Source organism: Hemiscyllium ocellatum, chromosome 25, assembly GCF_020745735.1.
Source record: "Hemiscyllium ocellatum isolate sHemOce1 chromosome 25, sHemOce1.pat.X.cur, whole genome shotgun sequence".
Lineage (NCBI taxonomy): Eukaryota > Metazoa > Chordata > Chondrichthyes > Orectolobiformes > Hemiscylliidae > Hemiscyllium > Hemiscyllium ocellatum.
In genome coordinates this window covers 2,432,088-2,455,305 of record NC_083425.1, presented here as the reverse complement: position 1 = coordinate 2,455,305, position 23,218 = coordinate 2,432,088, and the positions used below count along the sequence as shown (strand labels likewise).

Sequence of the window (23,218 nt, the reverse complement as noted above, 5' to 3'; positions counted from 1 at the left end):
TATTACTCCTCAGGAGACTGAATCTCCAACTAAGCAGTATTCAGGGCACAAGGGAAGGAACCTGGGGCTGGTCCAGCAGCAGCCGGGGGGGCTTTAACTAGGTCGGAGCAGACACTCAGCTTGCTTGATCGAGGTGACTGCCCACTGGGGCTGGGCCTGAGTTTCATCTGGTCAGGCGGGGAGTGGTGGTTCTTGGCGTGAGGTTTGGCTGGTCAGGGAAGTCATTGACCTGAGTTTCAGCTGCTCATGGAGTTGGGAAGAGAGTGTTGCTACTTCAAGTTTCAGGTAAAATTCAAGGTGAAAGGTTTTGATCTTACTTATAATTAAAAGTGCTTGCCAGGCTGTTTTGCAAATTATTTGCAGATTTTTTTCCTTGAAATCTGCAAGCTTGTTGGGGGGAGGGGTGTGTGGGGTTGAGGAGGGAAGGAAGAAGGAATTGCTGCTGGATCTCGGTGTCAGCTGAGGTGGGTAGGGTTGGAGCTTTATTTCCCACCCTAGTGTTGTTCCACTTGATAGTCCACAGTACTCCTGAGACGTGAGTGAATGCATGATATGGTTTGTCTCCTATTCCATTACATAAACATGGGTGAGCTTGAAAACTGTGCATCAAATATGCAGGATTTGAATGTAATCACAGGACATTTAGCATTTTCACTTGCAACATGTTTTATGTCAGCAATAAATTTTCTGATTTTCCTTTTGAGCTGGAAGTTAAAGTACTGATCTTAAACCTGTGCTTTATATTTTACATCCTCAATAAGTTTCCATGTGTCAGGTGTAACTTAAAATTCTAAACAAAACAGTATGGGGATTTATTTATAATAAATTAATAAAAGCATGTTATTCCAAGTTAGAAGATTTAACATGGAAGGATATTAAGCTGGAGAGGGTTCATAAAAGATTTCCCAGGATATTGCCAGGTAGGGAAGGTTTGAGTTATCAAGAAAGGCTGGGACTTTTTTCACTGCAGCATAGGAGGTTGACAGGTGACCTTAGAGAAGTTTATAAAATCAGGAGGGGTATGGATAGAGTTAATAGTAGGTGTCTTTTCACTAAGATGGGGATGTTATGCCGACCTTTTATCCTCCTCTAAGATCAGACTAACAAACATACCCTTCATTTTACGATCATCCACATACCTATCCAAGAATCGCTTAAATGGCCCTAATATATCTGACTGCTAGCAGTACATTCCACGCACCTACCACTCTCTGTGTAAAGAACCCATTCTGACATCTCCCATTCTGTCATCTCCCATAAACCTTCCTCCAATCACCTTAAAATTTTGTCCCCTCTTGATGGCCATTTCTGCCCAGGGAAAAAGTCTCTGGCTATCCACTCTATGCCTTTTATCATCTTGCACACCTCTGTCAAGTCACGTCTCATCCCTCTTTGCTCCAGTGAGAAAAGCCCAAACTCACTCAACCTTTCTTCATAAGACATGCATTCCAGACCAGGCAGCATCCTGGTAAATTTCCTCTGAGCCTTCTCTAAAGCTTCCATATCCTTCCTATAATGAGGTGACCAGAACTGAACACAATATTCCAAGTGTGGTCGAATCAGGTCCCTGTAGAGCTGCAGCATAATCTCTCAGCTCTTAAACTTAATCTCCCTGCTAATAAAAACCACACCATACGTCATCTTAACAACTCTATCAACCTGGGTGGCAACTTTTGAGGGATGGACATGGACCCCAAGATCTCTCAGTTCCTCCACACTGCCAAGAATCTTGCCTTTAATCCTGTATTCAAATTCAACCTTCCAAAATGCATAACTTCACAATTCTCCAGGTTGAACTCTATCTGCCACTTAGCCCAGTTCCACATCCTGTCAATGTCTGGTTGCAACTTACAACAGCGCTCCACACTATCCACAACTCAACCAACCTTCGTGTCATCAGCAGGGAGAAAGAATGCTGGAGATCAGAGTCAAAACATGTGATGATGGAAAAGCACTGCCGGTCAGGCAGCTTCCGAGGTGCAGGAGAGTTGACATTTCGAGCATAAGTTCACATTCCTGCTGCGCCTCGGATGCTGCCTGACCGGCTGTACTTTTCCAGCACTGCACTTTTTGACTTTGTGTCATCGGTAAACTTAATAACCCACCCTTCCACTTCCTCATCCAAGTCATTTATAAAAATCACAAAGAGCAGAGGCCCCAGAACAGATCTCCGCAGAACACTAGCCACCAAGCTCCAGGCTAAATAGTTTCCATCTACTGCCAACCAATTCTGTATCCAGACAGCCAAATTTCCCTATATCACGTGCCTCCTTACTTTTTGAATCACCCTACAATGGGGAACCTTATCAACTGCATTGCTAAAATCCATGTACATCACATCCATTGCTCTACCTTCATCAATGTGTTTTGTCACATCCTTAAAGAATTCAATAAGATTTGTGACGCTTACCTGCCCTCCTCAAAGCCATACTGTCCTTCAAATCAAACTATATGGTTTTCCAAGTAACCATAAATCCTGTCTCAGAATCCTCTCCAATAGTTTGCCCATCACAGACATAAGACTGACTGGTCTGTAATTCTCAGGATTATTCCTATTCCCTTTCTTGAACGAGGGAATAACATATGTCACCCTCCAGTCATCTGGTACTGCTCCAGTAGACAGTGAGGACACAAAGATCATCGCCAAAGGTGCAGCAATCTCTTCCCTCACTTCCTGTAGGAACTTGGGTATATCCCGTCTGGTCCAGGGGACTTATCTATCCTTACATTTTTCAAAATTTTCAGCACATCCTCCCTCTTAACATCAACCTGTTCTAGCATATCAGTCTGCTTCACGCTGTCTTCTGAAACATCAAGGTCCCTGTCGGTAGTGAATACTGAAGCAAAGTATTCATTAAGGACCTCCCCTACCTTCTCTGACTCCAGTCACAAGTTCCCTCCCCTATCCCTGATTGGCCTTTACCCTCACTCTGGCCATCCTCTTGTTCCTCACATAAGTGTAGAATGCCTTAGGATTTTCCTTAATTCTCTCTGCTAAAGCCTTCTCGCTCTCCTACGTCTGTTCCTCAGTTCCTTCCTGGCTACCTTGTAACTCTCTCAAACCTTGTCCTTGTCATCCAAGGTTCCTTCACCTTACCATTCCTTCCTTGCCTCAGTGGGACAAATCTATCCAGCAATATCAGCAAGTGTTCCCTAAACAACCTCCACGTTTCTGTCATGCATTTCCCTGAGGACATATGTTCCCAATTTAAGAACCACAGTTTCTGTCTAATAGCATTGTAATTCCCCCTCCCCAATTGAATACTTGCCCATACCTCTGCTCCTATCCCTTTCCATGACAATGGTAAAGGTCAAGGAGTTGTGATCACTGTCACTGAAATGCTCTCCCACCAAGATATCTGACACCTAGACTGGTTCGTTGCCAAATACCACGTCCAACGTGGACAGCACGGTGACTCAGTGATTAGCAATACTGCTTCACAGCACCAGGGACCTGGGTTCGATTCCAGTCTTGGGCGACTGTCTATGTGGAGTTTGCGCATTCTCCTCGTGTTTCCTCTGAATGCTCTGGTTTCCTCCTACAATCTAGATGTAGGTTAAGTGAATTGACCATGCTAAATTGCCAATAGTGTTCAGAGATATGTAGGTTAGGTGCGTTAGTCAGGGAAAATGTAGAGCAATAGGGTAGGGGAATGAGAGTGGGTTACACTTTGAAGGGTCAGTGTAGACTTAGAGTCATAGAGATGTACAGCATGAAACAGACCCTTCAGTCCAGCTCATCCATGCCAAGCAGATATCCTAACCTAATCTAGTCCCATTTGCCAGCACTTGGCCCATATCCCTCCAAACCCTTCCTATTCATACATCCATCCAGATGCCTTATAAATGCTGCAATTGTACCAACCTCCACCACTTCCTCTGGCAGCTCATTCCATACATGTACCACCCTCTGAGTGAAAAAGTTGCCCCTTGAGTATCTTTCATATCTTTCCCCTCTCACCCTAAGCCAATGCCCTCTAGTTTGGACTCCCACACCCCAGGAAACAGATTTTGTCTGTTTATCCTATCCATACCTCTCATGATTTTATAAATCTCTATAAGGTCACCCTCAGCCTCCGACACACCAGGGAATACAGTCCCAGCCTATTCAGCCTCTCCCTATAGCTCAAATCCTCCAACCTTGGCAGCATCCTTGGAAGTCTTTTCTGAACCCTTTCAAATTTCACAACATCCTTCCAATAGGAGGGAAACCAGAATTGTACTCAGTATTCCAAAAGTGGCCTAGTCAATGTCCTGTACAATCCACAACATGCCGTCCCAACTCCTGTGGTCAGTGCTCTGACCAGTAACTTGTTGAGCCAAATGGCCTGTTTTCACACTAGGGATTCTATGGTCCACTCTCGTCAGCCTATCTACATATTGAGCCAGGAACCCTTCCTGGACGCACATAACAAAAACTGCTCCATCCAAACTATTTGAACTAAGGAGGTTCCAGTCACTATTAGGGAAGTTAAAGTCACCTATGACAGCAACCCTGTTACTCCTGCACCTTTCCAGAATCTGCCTCTCTATCTGCTCCTCTGTGGCTGTTGCTATTGGGAGGTCTGTAGAGAACTGCCAATAAAGTGACTGCTCCTTTCTTGTATCTGACTTCTACCCAAGAGAGAGATTTTAAAAAAAGACATTTCACACAGAGTGGTTTGTGTATGAAATGAACTTACTGAGGAAGTGGTGGGTATGGACACAATTAGTGTTTAAAAGACATTTGGATAAGGACATGAACAGCAATAGTTTGGAGGGGTGAGTCAGGAGCAGGCGGGTGGGACTAATTTAGTTTCGAATTATGTTCAGCGTGGACTGGTTGGACTGAAAGGTCTGTTTCCGTGCTGTATGGCTCTATGTAAATATATGATGCATTCTTTGATTTTTGAAGACAAAAAAAATTGAAAAGAATTCAACACAAGTACAGAAAGAGACATTGCAATGTGACTGCATCAATAAAGGAATTAGTTAAATGACAAAGGAAAACCATCAAAAATCAAAAATTAGCCCTTGAACGGAAAGGTTATTTTGATCACTGTTTCAGTGACTCCATTACAACTGCTTTGGAAAATGCCGTTTGTGTGTCTGCATCACAAAAGAGTGTTGGTCAGTGGAGACTTGCCTATGCATCTCTGTGGTCAAGACCAGTTATATTTGCATTGTTACTTATATTTAGTCTGCTCCACAAATGGAGTTGCATAAACATGGTCCTTTCATCAAAAATGCCATAAGATGTAGAAATGATATTTTTCATATGAAGTTTCTGTACTTTCCACTAGAAATATACCACCGATCTTCCTTTTGTTTTGAGGCCTCTCACCCTCCACCATTTGGATGGCATGGTGGCTCAGTGATTAGCACTACTGCTTCACAGTGCCAAACACAATTCGATTCCACCCTCTGGTGACTGTGCAAACTCCATACACATTGTCCCATTTCTGCATAGCTTTCTTCCCACAATCCAAAGGTGTGCAAGTTAGGTGGATTGGCCTGTAATGTCCAAGGATATATAGGCTAGCTGGGTTAGCCGTGGTTAATGCTGAAAATGTGTTGCTGGTTAAAGCGCAGCAGGTCAGGCAGCATCCAAGGAACAGGAAATTCGACATTTCGGGCAAAAGCCCTTCATCAGGATGCTGCCTGACCTGCTGCGCTTTAACCAGCAACACATTTTCAGCTCTGATCTCCAGCATCTGCAGACCTCACTTTTTATTAGCCATGGTTAATGCAGGGTTATGAGGATAGTGTAGAGGGGGCTGGACCTGTGTGGAATATTCCTCTTCCACGGGTCGATGATGAGCCAAATGACCTGTTTCCACACCTGTAAGGATTCTGTTATTCTATGATAAAGCATTGTAACCTGCAAGGTTATGGACCAGATGCTGGTCAAGGAAGAATGCAATGCATTGGAAGCAATTCAGAAAAGGTTTGCTGGGGTAATACCTGGAAGGGTGGTTGTTTTATTAGTTAGACTGGCTAAACTTGTATCTGTTTAATTTAGAACAGCAGGATGTGATTTCATTGAAATATATAAAATTATGAGATTTGTTGACAGGATGTGATTCTCCTCTTACTGGAGAATCTGGAATTGGGAGTCACTGTTTAAAAATAAAGTGTCACTCATTTAAGACACTGGTGAGGAGAATTTTCTCAGCGGGTTAAGTATCTTTGGATCTCTCGTGCTCAAAAGACACTTGAAGCAGGATCTTTGAATGTTTTAAGACAAAGATGGGGGAGTAATGGGGTGAAAGGGTGTTGGAGTTAGGCATGAATGTGGGATAATTAGATCAGCCATGAACTTATTAAATAGCAATTGGCCATCTCCTGACCCCTATTCATAACTGAGCTTTAGAATTGAATGCAGTTCTGATCTTGTAGTTTCTTATGCAAGAGGCTCCAATTCTTGGTCATGGTTTAGACAGCAGAACTGCAGGGACAGTTTTGCTATCATTGCAATCAAGTGAAAATGACAAGCAACAGAAACATTAGGAATATATAATGACATATTAAAACTATGTGGAGGGTATTGTTACAAGGTATTCTCGACTCTGAACCAGGTTGCCATCTTTTTCCTGCAGGGAATCTGACCTGTATAAAGATGGTGTATCTGCACTTCCACAGGATCAAGATCTGATGCGTGAGGAAGCAGAGAAGATGAGTAGCGTTTTGCCAACAATGTGGCTTGGCGCACAAAGTGGTTGGTGAGTTATGGCACCAAGGTGACACTCTTAGTACAGATGTACATTATACCTTCACTTTAAGGCAGTTGAAATGGTGTAATCAGTCTTTTACTGTCATGACCTCAGTCTGAATCCAGTCAAAACTGATGGAAGGAAAATGATTTTAAAGATCCCATTTGGAAATAAGATAGACAATCTTAAAGTTGTTCTGTGGGTGATAGGCATTGGCTCAAAGCCATCTTTTATTCTGTACAAATTGTTATTTCCCTCCAGCCAGTTGTTAAGCATACTGGTGCAATAAGAGGTGCTAACCTGGTACGGTTATATTGTTGGCAGAAAAATTGGGAGCTGGACTATGGAGCAGTCTGTTCTGTTCCTGAACATCATTTCTGGTAAATCTGGATCTTAAAATTGGGAGGGACTTTAACCTCTGAAACAGATGTTCTTAATCTGATTCATCCAAAAATGATATATGAAGGCTGGAAAGAGAAAAGCAGTCATCTGCATTTTAGACACGGGTATTGTAAAGTTATGGCATGGTTAAAGGGAAGCAAAGTGAGCGGTGTTCATTTTCTGCAGTGATTGGCTAACTATACTTCAGAAGTTTTCACGTGGGTTATATATTCGTTCAGGACTCAAATTTGCTGGATATAATCCTTGCAAATTGAATTCCCATTAATAGGATGGAGCTTCCATCTCCGTTGCAGGCTAACGGTAATCACGATCCAAGTCAGTGGGTGAAATTGGAGCCCATCTTGAGGATGATTCAGAGTCGTGCAAATAGTCAGGATCCTTGAAGAAGGAGCATAGATTGTTGCTTTTTGGGCAAGGGAATGGAATGAACCCTACCTTAATTTGTGGTTTCTTGGGTCAGGTGGATCCCCAAGGTGTGCTCCCACTGATGCTACCACTCACTGCAGCTATTTAAATTAAAGGACCAATCCCCCTTGACCCTTCCTGCAATCTTTTCAAAATGAATTATGAAGAGACAGTGAACTTTTTGTTTGTTCTCTTGCAGTTTGTATGTCCATTCCTCAGTAGCTCAGTGGAAGAAATGTCTTCACTCCATTAAACTGAAAGACTCTATTCTCAGTATTGTGTAAGTTATAAAAGGTTTTGAGATACTTAATTTATTACTTATCAGACATGATGGTTTATACTTTAACAACATCAGTAACTATATTATAATCACTTAATATTCACTAACAAATTTTCAAAGTTCTAGATATCTAGCCTTTGGTCTTTGGCCTTCCGTTCAAACTTCTGCAGCTACTGACTTCCTCAACTCATCCTCACCTGCACTTTCAATCTCTTTAATTTCACTAGGGACAATCATCTTCTTTCATCCTGGCCATTTCTTCCAGTGTGACCCTCATCTACCCTTGTTTAAATTCAAGAATGGGGACTTTATAGGATTTGTGGACAACTAAGGGCGGCACGGTGGCACAGTGGTTAGCACTGCTGCCTCACAGCGCCAGGGACCTGGGTTCAATTCCCACCTCAGGCGACTGACTGTGTGGAGTTTGCACGTTCTCCCTGTGTCTGCGTGGGTTTCCTCCGGGTGCTCCGGTTTCCTCCCACAGTCCAAAGATGTGCAGGTCAGGTGAATTGGCCATGCTAAATTGCCCGTAGTGTTAGGTATGGGGTATATGTTGGGGTATGGGTGGGTTGCGCTTCGGCGGGTCGGTGTGGACTTGTTGGGCCGAAGGGCCTATTTCCATACTGTAAGTAATCTAATGAAAAAACTGTTCTAACTATTCACCAACCCAAACCTGGCTAGACAATTTTAAAATACTAGTGGGTTCTGCTTTCATGGCTAAAACTGGTCAAGAATCAACTTGGACAGCAAAGATAACCCTAGATTTTACTTTGCTGTAAGTGATCTTCTTAAACATTTCTTCCCTGTCCCCTCCACCTGTACTTTCAGCAACAAACACGTCAGTGTGATTAAGACAATCCAGTCAGCAGACTCTGTACTATTCCTTTTACCCAACCAAACTTCTTTTAATACTTCACCCTGTCATAGTCCTGAACTTGCTTCCTTCTATAGCCTCTCCTCAGTCAGCTTTCTTCCACTCTCTGACTTCATCTTGTCTATGACACCCAACTCCTGTGCTCCAGGTAAAAGTGAGTACTGCAGATGCTGGAGATTAGAGTCAAGAGTGTAGTGCTGGAAAAGCACAGCAGGTCACGCAGCATCCGAGAAGCAGGAGAATTGACGTTTCAAGCAAAAACCCTTCATCAGGGATGAGGCCCAGCCCTATTGCCACTAAACATCTGGTCACTCAACTTGCCCAGCTGACATCACTTTAATCTGATATTATGAACAGTTTTCTCTCTTTAGCTGTTGGCACCCTTGCTTTCAAATCTGCTGTCACCACACATCTCCTTTAAAAAAAATCCTTGAATTGCACAATTCCATCTTCAAACATCCCTGCCCCGCACTGTACTCATTCATGGGACATGGACTAGCATTTGTTGATGGTCTGTATTTGTCCTTTGAACGGAGTGCTTGCTCAGTTAGGAGTCTACCATATTGCTGTGGGTCAGGAATCACATTGGAGGCCTGATGAGGAAAGGATTACCTTCCTGAAAAGACATTAGCAATCCAGATAGGTATTTGCAAAAATCAAGAGTGGATAATGGATAATGAGAATTGAATCCATGTCCTCAAAACATTAGCATGAGGTTCTGGTTTACTCGTCGAATGATGTAAGAACTGTGCCAATGCTTCCCCAAACTCCCTTTCAAAAACAAAATATCCAGAATGTTGGAAATCTGTAATCAAACCAAAATGCTGAAATGCTTAGTAGGTTAGACTTCTTCTGTGCAAAGAAGTCCATGTTTCACATTGATGACCTTTCCTCAAAACTGAGATCTTTCATTGTCCTGAGATGTAACTTTTTCCACTCCACAGGTGTTGCATGACCTACTGAGCATTTCCAACATTATTTATGTTATATTCTAAACTCCCCTTTCTCTCCAAATTCCTTGTCACCTCCCAAATCCATTCCTGTACTTCCATGTTTGAATTCTTCCAACTGGGCTTTTACCCCTGCCACCGAACCAAATAGGCTCTTACCAAAGTCATAAATGGCATCTTGTGTGACTGTGAAAAGTACAAGTTATCCCTCATTCTCTTTCTTGACCTGTCTCCATGGTTTGACACAGTTGACCACACTTTCCTCATCTCTCCACTATTGTCTAACTGGGGTGGGATTGCTATCACCTAGTTTAATTCATCTTGACCTAATGTAAGCCAGGAAATCACTTGCAATGGCTTCACTTCCTGCTACCACACAGTTTCCTCTATCTACAAAGACCTACCCTTGGCCCTTCCTATTTCTAATTCACATGCTGCCCCTCTGTGACATTTACCAAAGACAAGGGTTAGTTTTCAAATGTACACTGATGGCACCCTGCTCTACACATTGTCTTATCTTGACTTCTCCATTTTTTGCTGAATGATCAGATGACTTATTGATATCCCGTATTGGAGAAGCAGAAATAATATTGAGAAGATGTTTTTAGTCCCCAGTCCAAACTCCATACCCTAGCTACTGACTCCACCTGTTTCATTGTCAGCAAACTGAGATTGAACTCATCTTGATGTTATTAATTGAGGCATAATGTACAAAAACAATTAAGTTATGTTAAATGTGGTTAAAAGAATTTCAAATGTTGTCTTGAGGTTTAACTGTGAGGTAATTCTCCTTTTTTGTTCCAATCAGAATCCGGGCTTAATAATCTATCCTGACTGGCAAATATGTTATCTCTTTATCAGTTAATAATTAAAGTTATAATAATTAGAGTTATAATGATAATATAGACCGAGAATGATTATTTAATCATTTTAGCTGCATCCAATTAATTTTCCACAAGTTAATAAGGATGAAAAATGAGCTTTCAAGAGTCCATTTTTCTTTAATACTCTGACATGATCAAAACATTAAATGCAGTCACTGCGCCCCTGCAGTTCTGAATTTGATGTGTCCATGTAATTAAAAAATTGGCTGGTTTGGTTAATTTGATTTTCACATTGCTTCTAGAGGTAACCACACAGAGTGATGCTTTGTTGTGAGAGGTTATTTTCTAAGAATAATGTGGAAGGAAATACTCCCAAAAAAAAGTGACCATGGTTTGCTGCTATCCAGTTCTCTTTGAATTTCCCAGTTGATGTTGGGTCATCATCCTTCTATGTACGCATACAAAGGTTCTTAACACGAGTGGGCAACATCGCAGAGCGAGAGAAGGCTACATCGTACAGAATATGAACTTTTTTGATCGTATGCATGTAATGGACGTGATCAGGCATTCACCAATGTCCTCATGAAAAGAAACTGCCTGAAGCTGTTGTTGATGGAGATGATGTATTTGGAATGTGTATGTCTAAATAAATACTTACAAAAGTGTGTAAGAATTAGGTCCAGTTCTTTTGTTCATCTTTTAGCTTTTTGGAGTGTAATGTGGGAAAGTTACTGCTGGAAAGATGGTCCTTGCATAAGCCTTTCAGTTATACCTAGTTTCTCTTTTACCAGACATTTAAAAGGAAGAGTATTAGTAGCATTGGCTGATGGCACCTTGGCAATCTTTCACAGAGGAGTAGGTAAGTCACGATAACATTAACTGCATTTCTATGTTCTGAATGAGAAAATGTTAGTACTGTACCAAGCCACACACTCTAAAGTTGAAAATTCACTGTCCCCTTCCCTAAAATTATATTTAGTGTAGTTTTAAGGTTTAATTATACTATACCTAATTCATGAAGAAAAGAATGTTCCTAGAAAGAGTCCAAGGTTAAATCCAATTCTAGTCTATTAGATTATCTCGGGATTTATAATTGCAATGTGACAAGTTGACATAGTCAGTTTCTATTATAAATGTGAACACAGAAATACATAATAGTAATGTATAAAAAAAAGCCTGATTATGATTGCACTGTGACGGTATGCAGTGCATATTTATTCCCAGCCATAATCGCTTGTTTGTCTGAAAAATTGCACTTGGTCTTAGCTCCTTGTGTGCAGTACTTATATTGGCCAAAGTGTGACACATTTGCAATAGAAAGTTTTCATTATAAACACAATGACTGCATTTGTAAAAGCTTGCTCGTATGAGGTGAATATCACTTGCAGGTTAAGCACTTGTTGAGCATCACTTGGTGATGAGCCGTTATGAATAGAGCTTATTGGCTCTCTAGGTCATTTCAAGGCAGTGAAGAGTTGTCGCATTAAGCATTCATATGGGTCTGGAGTTGAATATAAGCATGTCAAGAAGACCAAATTTCCTTCCCTGAGGAACATTAATGATAAGTTTTTAGAACAATCCAACATATCCATGTTCACCTTTACTGAGACTAACTTCAGATTTTAGATTTATTTAATTGAGTTTAAATTCCCAAGTTCTGTAGTCAGCACTTTGGTACATTGACCCCTAAAACAGCAACCGTGAGAAAGGTTTCGAAAGATTCATGTGTAGCCCACCCAAATTTGAGCATTTCTTTGAAATGTTTGCTTGTATGTTGGGTTGTTGCACAGTGTTCAAGGCCAGACCAGGTACGATCATAACCAAAGATCACAGGAAATAGGAACAGGACTAGGCCATTCAGCACCTCGAGCCTGCACCACTGTATGGTAGGATCATGGTTGATCTGACATTCCTCATTTTCTTGCGTTTTTCTTGTTGCCTTTGGTACCTGACTATTAGAGTTACAGAGGTGTACAGCATGGAAACAGACCCTTCAATCCAACTCATCCTTGCTGACCAGATATCCCAACCCAATCTAGTCCCACATGCCTGCATTTGGCCCATATCCCTCCAAACCCTTCCTGTTCGTATACCCATCCAGATGCCTATAAAATGTTGCAATTACCTCCTCCACTTCCTCTGGCAGCTCATTCCAAACCTGTACCACCCTCTGCCTGAAAAAGTTGCCCCTTAAGTCTCTTTTTTATATCTTTCCCCTCTCACCCTAAAGCTATACCATCTCGTTCTGAACTCCTACACCCCAGGGAAAAGACCTTGCCTATTTATTCTACACATGTCCCTCATGATTTTGTAGACCTCTATAAGGTCACCCCTCAGCCTCCGACACTCCATGGAAAATAGCCCCAGCCTGTTCAGCCTCTCCCTATAGCTCAAATCCTGCAACCCTGGCAACATCCTTGTCAATCTTTTCTGAACCCTTTCAAGTTTCACAACATCCTTCCGATAGGAAGGAGACCAGAATGAAAGGAAAGCATACCAAATGCTGCCTTCACTATCCAGTCTACCTGTGACTCTACTTTCAAGGAGCTATGAACCTACATTCCAAGGTCTCTTTGTTCAGCAACACTCTTTAGGACCTTACCATAAAGTATATAAGTCCTGCTAAGATTTGCTTTCCCAAAATGCAGCACACTGCGTTTATCTAAATTAAATTCCATCTGCCATTTCTCAGCCCATTGGCCCATCTGAACAAGATCCTGTTGTAATCTGAGGTAACCTCCTTTGCTATCCGCTGCACCTCCAATTTTGGTGTCATCTGCAGACTTGCTAACTATACCTCTTATGCTCATATAACTGTACCTCCAAATCCTTTATATAAGTGATGAAAAGTAGTGGACCCAGCACCGATCCTTGTGGCACTCCACAGGTCACAGGCCTCCAGTCTGAAAAACAACCCTCCATTACCACCTCTATATTCTACTTTTGAGCCAGTTCTGTATCCAAATGGCTAGTTCTCCTTGTATTCCATGATCTAACCTTGTCAAACACCTTACTGAAGTATTTATCTCAGCCCCAAATATACACAAGGACCCTGCACCCTCTGCACTCTACAGCAAGGAGTTCCGAAGATTCTCAACCCTCCAAAAGAAGAAATCACTCCTCATCTTAGTCTTGGAATAAAGGGCTGCTAATTTAAGACTATGTCTTCTGGTCTAGACTCACTCATGAGGGGACGATCCTCTCATCATGGAGCATGTGAAATCCCTTAAGAATCCTAATATGTTTTAAAGAGATCACCTCTCATTCTTCTAAACTCCAGTGGCAAACTAGTTCAGCCTTTGTTCATAAGACAAACCCTCCTTACCAAGGATCATCCAAGTGAACCATCTCTAAGCTACCTTCAATGAAATGGTATCATTCTTGAAATAAGGGGGCTATAACCATTCTCACTACTCCAGTTATGGTCTCACCAGCCCCTTGCACAGTTGCAGTAAGACTTCTCTACCCTTATACTCCTATTCCCTTTAAAATTATGGCAACCATTCCATTTGCCTTCCTGATTTCCTGCTGCAGCTTTAAATGTTCCATGCACAAGAACTCCGAAGTCCATTTGTGTTACAGCTTACTGCAGTCTTTCTTCATTTAAATAATAATGTTTGTTCTTCCCTGCAAAATGAACAAGTTCACATTTGCCCACATTATACTCCATTTGCCAACTTTTTGCCCACTCAATGAACTTACAATATCTCTCTGCAAACTTTGTATTCCTCTCACAACTTGATTTGCCACCTATTTTTGTTATATACAAATTTGGCTGCAATACATTCACTTCCTTCCTCCAAGTCATTGTTGCTGTCCCAGAACCCTGTGAAACTCCACTGGTTACAGATTGCCAACCCACAAATGGATCCCAGTTTTGCAGAAGGGTCATTGGACCTGAAGCTTTAACTCTGATTTTTCTCCACAGATGCTGCCTAACCTGCTGAGATTTCTCAGCATCCACAGTTCTTTTGTTTTTTTTAATGAACCCCTATCCCCATTTGCTGTTTACTGCCCATTCACCAGTTCTCTATCCATACCTCAAATGGCATGGGTTCTTATTTTATGACTTAACCTTTTGTGATACCTCTTAAGTGTCTTCTGGAAGTCCAAATACAATGTATCTAATAGTTATCTTCGATTCAGTCTGGTTCAAACTACCTAGAAAACTCTCTCAGTAATTTCCCTTTCATGACACCATGCTGACTCGGTTTGATTAAGTTATAATTTTTCAAATGTTTTGCTATTACTTCCTTTACAAATGATTCCAATTTTTTTAACAATAGATGTTAGGCTAACCTGCTTTTTCCTTCCCTCCCCTTTTGAATAGAGCTGTCACATGAGCTGTTTTCCAATCTTCTGGTACTTCTCCAGAATTCAAGGATTTTTGAAAAATTAAAACCAATCCATTTACCAATTCTATCTTTTTTAGGATCCTAGGATGTAAGCCATCAGGGCCAAGGACTTGTCTGCCTTTAGCCCCATTAGTTTATCTAATAAAACTCCCCTGGTGAAAGTGATGGTATTTAATTCCTCCCCCTGTATTCTTTAATATTAATTGGATGTTTGAAGTATCAGGGATGCAAAACGTCTATTCAACTCCTCCACAATTTCCTTGTTCCCCAAAACTTTCTTCCCAGTCTCAGTTTTTGAAGGGGCCTTTTTCCCTTTAACCATTTTCGTCAATTTTTATATATTTAAAGAAGTTATTATTGTCAGCTTTTATATTCCTTACTAGTTTGCCCTTGTTTATTTTCTCTGTCTTTATTATCTTTCTAGTCTGCCGTTGCTGGAATCTGAATTTATTCCAGACTTTGGAGTTATCACTGACTTTCACCACATATGTTTTTGCTTTAACCTTAATACTCCCCTTAATTTCCTTGGTTAGCCATGGTTGGTTTATCTCTGTCAGAATCTTTACTCGTTATTGGGATGAAACTTTGCTAAGAGTCATGAATTACCTCCTCAAATGCCTGCCACTGCTTGCCTACTGTCATTGCTGCTAATCTATCCACCCAGTTCACTTTAGCGAACTCATTTCATTCCAACTCACTCCAAGTTAAACTCGGTTGTTTCCAACCCACATTTTTCACTTTTGAGCTCAATATTAAATTCTGTCATGTTATAATCACTGTTTCCTCGGGATCTTTTATTCCAAGGTCATTTATTAAACCTGCCTCATTACCCGTTACCAGATCCATTATAACTCCCTGTTTGACTCCATGACATATTGCTCTGGGAAACTAATCCTAACGCACTGAGTTCATGATCACACCCACACTTTCTAATTCGATTTTTTCAATCAACATGAAGATTAATGTCACCTATAATTATTTTACATTCTCCTATTATTTGGTGATTTTATATTGTTTCTAACAGAATGGCTACAGAAGGGCTGTACACTGTCGTCTTTCCCTTGCTGTGTTTTTTAAACCTCCTCCCAAATGGACTCCACGTCATCTGAGCCTAAATCATCTCTCGCTTCTCTTATTAACAGTGCTACCCCACCCCTTTTCCATCTCTCTTGTCTCTCCAAAAGGTCAAATATCCCTGAATGTTACATTCCCAGTTTTGAACTCCATGTAACCACATTTCCATCATGATTATGAGAACGTACAATTTACCTCTATTTACACCATCATTTTGTTTACCTTATTCTGAATGCTTTATGCATTAGACACAAACCCTTGGTCTATTATTGAACTTCCCTGTAGTTTTATGGTTCCTTAATACAGTATGACAATTCAGACATTCTATCCATTCCTTTATTTTCTGGTAGCAATCAGCCCAATCACTAACCCGCAATTCTTTTCCTTCACCTTTGATTTTCTAATTTTCCAGGCAACTGAACCCCCATTATTTAGTTAGAGCTTTGGTTATGCAATTCGCCAGGACTCTGATCCCAGTATGATTCCAGTGGAGCCTGTCCCATCAGAACAGCTCTGTCCTTAACCAGTACTGGTGCCAATGAATCATGAAGGCCTAGTGTTACGATCATGTTCACTTAAGTGTCTACTGTCTTTTTCCTCATCCACTTCATATTGAATTTTAATCAGGATTGTTAGAGTGCTTGGTATTGGTTAAAATCGTGAAGGGGAGGCAATGACCTAGTGGTATTAATCGCTGGACTGTTAATCTAGAGACCAGGTCATCTTCTGGGGACCTGGGTTCGAATCCTGCCATGGCAGATGGTGGAATTTGAATTCAGCACAAATCTGGAATTAAGAGTCTAATGATGACCATAAATGTTGTGGTTCTGTTCGCCGAGCTGGGAATTTGTGTTGCAGATGTTTCGTCCCCTGTCTAGGTGACATCCTCAGTGCTTGGGAGCCTCCTGTGAAGAGCTTCTGTGATGTTTCCTCCGGCATTTAGTGATTTGTACCAGCCGCTTCCGTTGTCAGTTCCAGCTGTCCGCTGCAGTGGTCGGTATATTGGGTCCAGGTCGATGTGCTTATTGATTGAATCTGTAGATGAGTGCCATGCCTTTAGGAATTCCCTGGCTGTTCTCTGTTTGGCTTGTCCTATAATAGTAGTGTTGTCCCAGTCGAACTCCTGTTGCTTGTCATCTGCGTGTGTGGCTACTAAGGATAGCTGGTCATGTCGTTTCGTGGCTAGTTGGTGTTCATGGATGCGGACCGTTAGCTGTCTTCTGTTGTCTCAGACAACAACTTACCAGGACGAAGGACCCGATACCCAGCATGAGCAAAACCAATGTAGCGTACAAAATCCCATGCAAGGACTGCACAAAACAGTACATAGGACAAACAGGAAGACAGCTAACGGTCCGCATCCATGAACACCAACTAGCCACGAAACGACATGACCAGCTATCCTTAGTAGCCACACACGCAGATGACAAACAACATGAATTCGACTGGGACAACACTACTATTATAGGACAAGCCAAACAGAGAACAGCCAGGGAATTCCTAGAGGCATGGCACTCATCCACAGATTCAATCAATAAAGCACATCGACCTGGACCCAATATACCGGCCACTGCAGCGGACAGCTGGAACTGACAACCGGAAGCGGCAGGTACAAATCACTAAATGCCAGAGGAAACATCACAGAAGCTCTTCACAGGAGGCTCCCAAGCACTGAGGATGTCACCTAGACAGAGGACGAAACGTCTGCAACACAAATTCCCAGCTTGGTGAACAGAATCACAACGAGCACCCGAGCTACAAATCTTCTCTCAAACTATGACCATGAATCCATTGTCGATTGTTGGAAAAACCCATCTGGTTCACTAATGTCCTTGAGGGAAGGAAACTGCTGGCCTGACCTGGTCTAGCCTACAGAACCACAGCAATGTGGTTGACTCTTAACTGCCCCCTGGGCAATTAGGGATGGGCAATAACTGCTGGCCTAGCCAATGATGTCCTCATCCCATTAATGAATAAAATAATTTTTTTTAAATTGAATCTGTTTCTCCCACACCAATCGTTTGAACCTCAAGTTTACCTTTTTAAATGTTGTTGACCCTGTGCTAATTAGTTCATGACTGAGGTAATAATCTCAGATTACTCCCTTTTTGTTTCTACTTTTTAGTTTTGCCCCTATCTGCTCATAATCCCTCAGCGGCGTTTCAGTAAGACTGGCAGATTTCCACCCCTGACAGACCTGAGTAAATCAGTCTTTTTTTAAAACAACAATCCAATTGCTATTTTAGTGAGCTGAGCATTTAATTCCAGTTTTAACGAATTGATTGAAATTAATTTTTCCCAATTGTAATGATAGCGCATTTCTCTGGATCAATAATCCAGGCCTCTGAATTACTGGTAACATTCCCACTGTACAACTACTGCACCCTCATCCCAGTTACCATTTTGACTGTCCAATCACTAACAGCTGAACCCCATAACTTTTCTTTGCTGATGACCTTCCAAACAGAGTTTTGACATTAATGAACAGCACGTCAAATATTTGACATGCATTTTGATTACACACTCCTTTCCAGGTTTGCAAAATGATAATTTGGAACCTCCATTCATCAGGCACACGCAAGATTTTGGGAGACTTGTGGGAAGGTGTTTCCCCTTGTGGCAGAATCTGGGACCAGAAGGCATAATCTCAGAATGAGGAGTTGTGCATTTAAGAAACAATAAAGTGCAATTTCTTCTCTCCCAGGGTCATGCATGTGGACGACTTTACCATAGAGGGCTGTCCAGACTCTTTTGTTACAAAACAGCTGTATTTAACAACTTTGTTTGGATTTCTTGCCTCTTCTAAGATGCTACAAATCATCTCCTTGATCATACTTTTGGTCAACTGTCCTAATAATTCTTTGTGTCTGCACCATATTTTGTATTATAGTCATTCCTGCAAAGCACCATGAGTTTAATTTAGATAAATGTGGGATGGTGCATTTTGGAAAAGCAAATCAAAGCAGCATTTATATTTAATGGTAAGGTCCTGGGGAGTGTTGCTGAACAAAGATATCTTGGAGTGCAGGTTCATAGTTCCTTGAAAGTGGAGTCACAGGTAGATAGGATAGTGAAGAAGGTATTTGGTTTGCTTTCTTTTATTGGTCAGAGTATTGAGTACAGGAGTTGGGAGAAAGTGAGGACTGCAGATGCTGGAGATCAGAGCTGAAAATGTGTTGCTGGAAAAGCGCAGCAGGTCAGGCAGCATCCAAGGAGCAGGAGAGTCGACGTTTTGGGCATGAGCCCTTCTTCAGGAAGAAGGGTTCATGCCCGAAATGTCGACTGTCCTGCTCCTTGAATGCTGCCTGACCTGCTGCACTTTTCCAGCAACATATTTTCAGTACAGGAGTTGGGAGGTCATGCTGTGGCTGTACAGGACATTGGTTAGGCCACTATTGGAATATTATGTGCAATTCTGGTCTCCTTCCTATCAGAAGGATGCTGTGAAACTTGAAATGGTTTAGAAAAGATTTACAAGGATGTTGCTAGCGTTGGAGGATTTGAGCTACAGGGAGAAGCTGAATAGGCTGTAGCTGTTTTCCCTGGAGCATTGGAGGCTGAGGGGTGACCTTATAGAGGTTTACAAAACCCATGAGGAGCATGGATAGGATAAATAAGCAAATTCTTTTCCCTGGGGTCGGGGAGTCCAGAACTAGAGGGCATAGGTTTAGGGTGAGAGAGGAAAGATATAAAAGAGACCTAAGGGGCAACTTTTTCATGCGGAGGGTGGTACAAGTATGGAATGAGCTGCCAGAGGATGTGAGGAGACTGGTACAATTGCAACATTTAAGAAGCATTTGGATGGGTATACGAATAGGAAGGGTTTGGAGGGATGTGGGCCAGGTGTTGGCAGGTGGGACTAGTTTGGGTTGGGATATCTGGTCGGCATGGACGGGTTGGACCGAAGGGTCTGTTTCCATGCTATACATCTCTATGACTCTATCTGAGGCATTTTCCTCGTCTTCATCTTAAAAGGGAGACCTCTTTAGGTCTTGTCTGTCACCCAAGGAAACATCCTTCTAGTAGCCATCCTGTCAAGTCCCTTTAAGATCTTATAGCTTTCAATAAAGTTCTCTCTCCTTCAGAGCTCAAATGGGTATTGGCCTAACCTGTTCAATTTTTCTTCTAAATATATGCCCCACATTCCTGGAATGAGCCATGTGAACCCTCACTGAACTGCTTCTAATGTCATAAGTTCCTTTTCAGATTGAGATACCAAAACTAGACATACTCCAGTTGTGGTGTTACTAAGGCCCTGTACAGTTGCAGTAAACCTGCCTACTTTTGTATTCCTTGCGATAAAAGGCATCTTTCCATTAGTTGTCTTAAGCACTTGCTGTGCCTGTATACCGACCTGTTGTGATTCATTTATCAGGACACTTAGATCGACTATACCATAGAGTCTTGCAATTTTCCTCAATGTACTTCTATCTGTGTTTCATGGGTATGTTCTCAATTTCCTACGTTATACTGCCATCTGCCAGATTTTAGGCCACTGACTTAACTTGTCTACATCCCAAATTTGGCTATAATACATTAAGTCCCTTCATCCAAATCATTGATCTAGATTCTAAATAGTCGAAATTTCAGGATGCAGATAATGTTTACTATTTTCCAACCTGGTGGACCCTTCCTGGATCTGAGATATTTGGAATATTATAACCAGTGCCTCTTCTACATCTGCACACACTTCTTTTAATACCTTAGGATACATGCCATCTGGTCCTGGAGTTTGACCGGGTATCTTTTCCCTCGTGATGGTTTTAAACTCCTCCTCTCTGTACTACCTTCCTCCTCTTCTTCCCAACTCTAAACCGCCAACTTTAGCTTCAAGATTTTGTTTTTATTTCTAAGGCTGAGTTAGATTCTAGATTGAAAGTGAGGACTGCAGATGCTGGAGATCAGAGCTGAAAATGTATTGCTGGAAAGGCGCAGCAGGTCAGGCAGCATCCAAGGAGCAGGAGAATCGACGTTTCAGGCATGACCCCTTCATCAGGAATGAGGGAAGTGTGTCCAGCAGGTTAAGATAAAAGGTAGGGAGGAGGGACTTGGAGGAGGGGCGTTGGAAATGCGATAGGTGGAAGGAGGTCAAGGTGAGGGTGATAGGCCAGAGTGGGGGTGGGCGTGGAGAGGTCAGGAAGAAGATTACAGGTTAGGAAGGCGGTGCTGAGTTCGAGGGATTTGACTGAGACAAGATGGGGGGAGGGGAAAAGAGGAAACTGGAGAAATCTGAGTTCATCCCTTGTGGTTGGAGGGTTCCTAGGCAGAAGATGAGGCGCTCTTCCTCCAGCCGTCGTGTTGCTATGGTCTGGCGATGGAGGAGTCCAAGGAACTGTATGTCCTTTGTGGAGTGGCAGGGGGAGTTGAAGTATTGAGCCACAAGGTAGTTGGGTTGGTTGGTCCAGGTGTCCCAGAGGTGTTCTCCGAAACATTCCGCAAGTAGGCGGCCTGTCTCCCCAAACTTGCGGAAAGTTTCAGAGAACACCTCTAGGACATCCGGATGGGGAGACAGGCCGCCTACTTGCGGAACGTTTCGGAGAACACCTCTGGGACACCCGGACCAACCAACCCAACCATCCCGTGGCTCAACACTTCACCTCCCCCTCCCACTCCACCAAGGACATGCAGGTCCTTGGACTCCTCCATCGCCAGACCATAGCAACACGACAGCTGGACACAATTTTCTTCCTGACCTCTCCGCCCTCTCCGGCCTATCACACTCACCTTGACCTCCTTCCACCTATCGCATTTCCAATGCCCCTCCCCCAAGTTCCTCCTCCCTACCTTTTATCTTAGCCTGCTTGACACACTTTCCTCATTCCTGAAGAAGGGCTCCTGCCTGAAACCTCGATTCTCCTACTCCTTGGATGCTGCCTGACCTGCTGCGCTTTTCCAGCATCACATTTTCAGCTTAGATTCTAGATTAACAGGAAGACATGGTAAAAATGGGGTAGACTGGAAGGTGGAATTGAGACCACAATCACATTAGGCCAAGTTTTTACTAAATGGCAAAGTAGGCTTGAGGGAAAGAATTCTGGATTAGTGGTGCTGGAAGAGCACAGCAGTTCAGGCAGCATCCGAGGAGCAGTTAAATCGATGTTTCGGGCAAAAGCCCTTCATCAGGATATTCCTGCTCCTCGAATGCTGCCTGAACTGCTGTGCTCTTCCAGCACCACTAATCCAGAATCTGGTTTCCAGCATCTGCAGTCATTGTTTTTACCTTGAGAGAAAGGATGGCCTGCTCTTAATTCATATGTGACTCTTTACTGCCTTCTGGATTTTCAGTTGTATCAAATTGCTACAGAGCAAAACACCTTGTATGTGTGTCCCGAGACCAGGTGAGCTGCAGTGTTTCAAGAAATGACTAACTGCCTTCATTAGGGATGGGAAATAAATGCTGGCACTCCTATCCCAGGAGTGAGTATTTTTTTTAAATGGGAAAGGCTGTACTATTGATGTTTTGTTTTCTCGAACATTGTAATGGTTAATTGTATTTTAATATAGCTGTTGTTTATTCGTTAGATGGCCAATGGGATCTAACTAACTATCACCTTCTGGACTTTGGCCGGCCTCATCACTCCATTCGCTGTATGACTGTTGTACATGATAAAGTATGGTGTGGTTACAAGAATAAAATCTATGTTATACAACCAAAGGCCATGAAAATCGAGGTAACAACTTGCAAAGTACTCATAGTTCTCTGAAAATGGGTAGATTTACCTTGCTCTTAAGATAGCGTGAAATGTGCTATTTTGTCAACTTTTCTTGAATTACAGGCCTCTGAAACAAGAAAAAGAGTGTTAAACTCTATAAAATTGATAGCAAGTTATCCACCGAGACACTAAACTGCATCTCTACAGCAAAATCTGAAAATGGTGGAGAAACTTGGCAAGGCTGGCAGCATCTGTGGAGAGAAAAACATTGTTAATACTTCAAGTCCAGTGACCCCCCCCCCCCCAATGAAACATCACTAAATTTAGCACATTAACTCTTGGGAAGGCAATGTTCTAGTGGTATTATCACAAGACGATTAATCCAGAGACCCAGCTAATGGCATATGGTAGAATTTGAATTCAACACAAATCTTGAATTAAGAGTCTAATGAAGATCATGAAACCATTGTTGGATCGCTAATGTCCTTTAGGGAAGGAAACTGCCATCCTGACCTGGTCTGGCCTACATGTGACACCAGACCCACAGCAATGGGGTTGACTCTTAACTACCCTCTAGGCAATTAGGGGTGGGCAATAACTGCTGACCTGGCCAGTGACACCCACATCCTGTGAATGAATGAAAAGAAAATCTCCTTTTCTTGCCACATGCTGCCAGAGCTGCTGAGTTTCTCTTCACTGGTTAGTTAAT

General features: G+C 42.3%; 1 protein-coding gene across 2 annotated transcripts in view; it reads left to right on the top strand.

Annotated features, from left to right (window-relative positions):
• spag9b (sperm associated antigen 9b) overlaps positions 1–23,218 on the top strand; it is a 285,882-nt gene that overhangs the window by 242,647 nt on the left and 20,017 nt on the right. For both annotated transcript variants that reach the window (XM_060844669.1, XM_060844670.1), the window contains exons 21-24: positions 6,579–6,701; positions 7,699–7,779; positions 11,219–11,286; positions 22,379–22,527. In XM_060844669.1, coding sequence (XP_060700652.1) covers positions 6,579–6,701; positions 7,699–7,779; positions 11,219–11,286; positions 22,379–22,527 — 421 coding nt within the window. The remainder of the gene's footprint in view (positions 1–6,578; positions 6,702–7,698; positions 7,780–11,218; positions 11,287–22,378; positions 22,528–23,218) is intronic.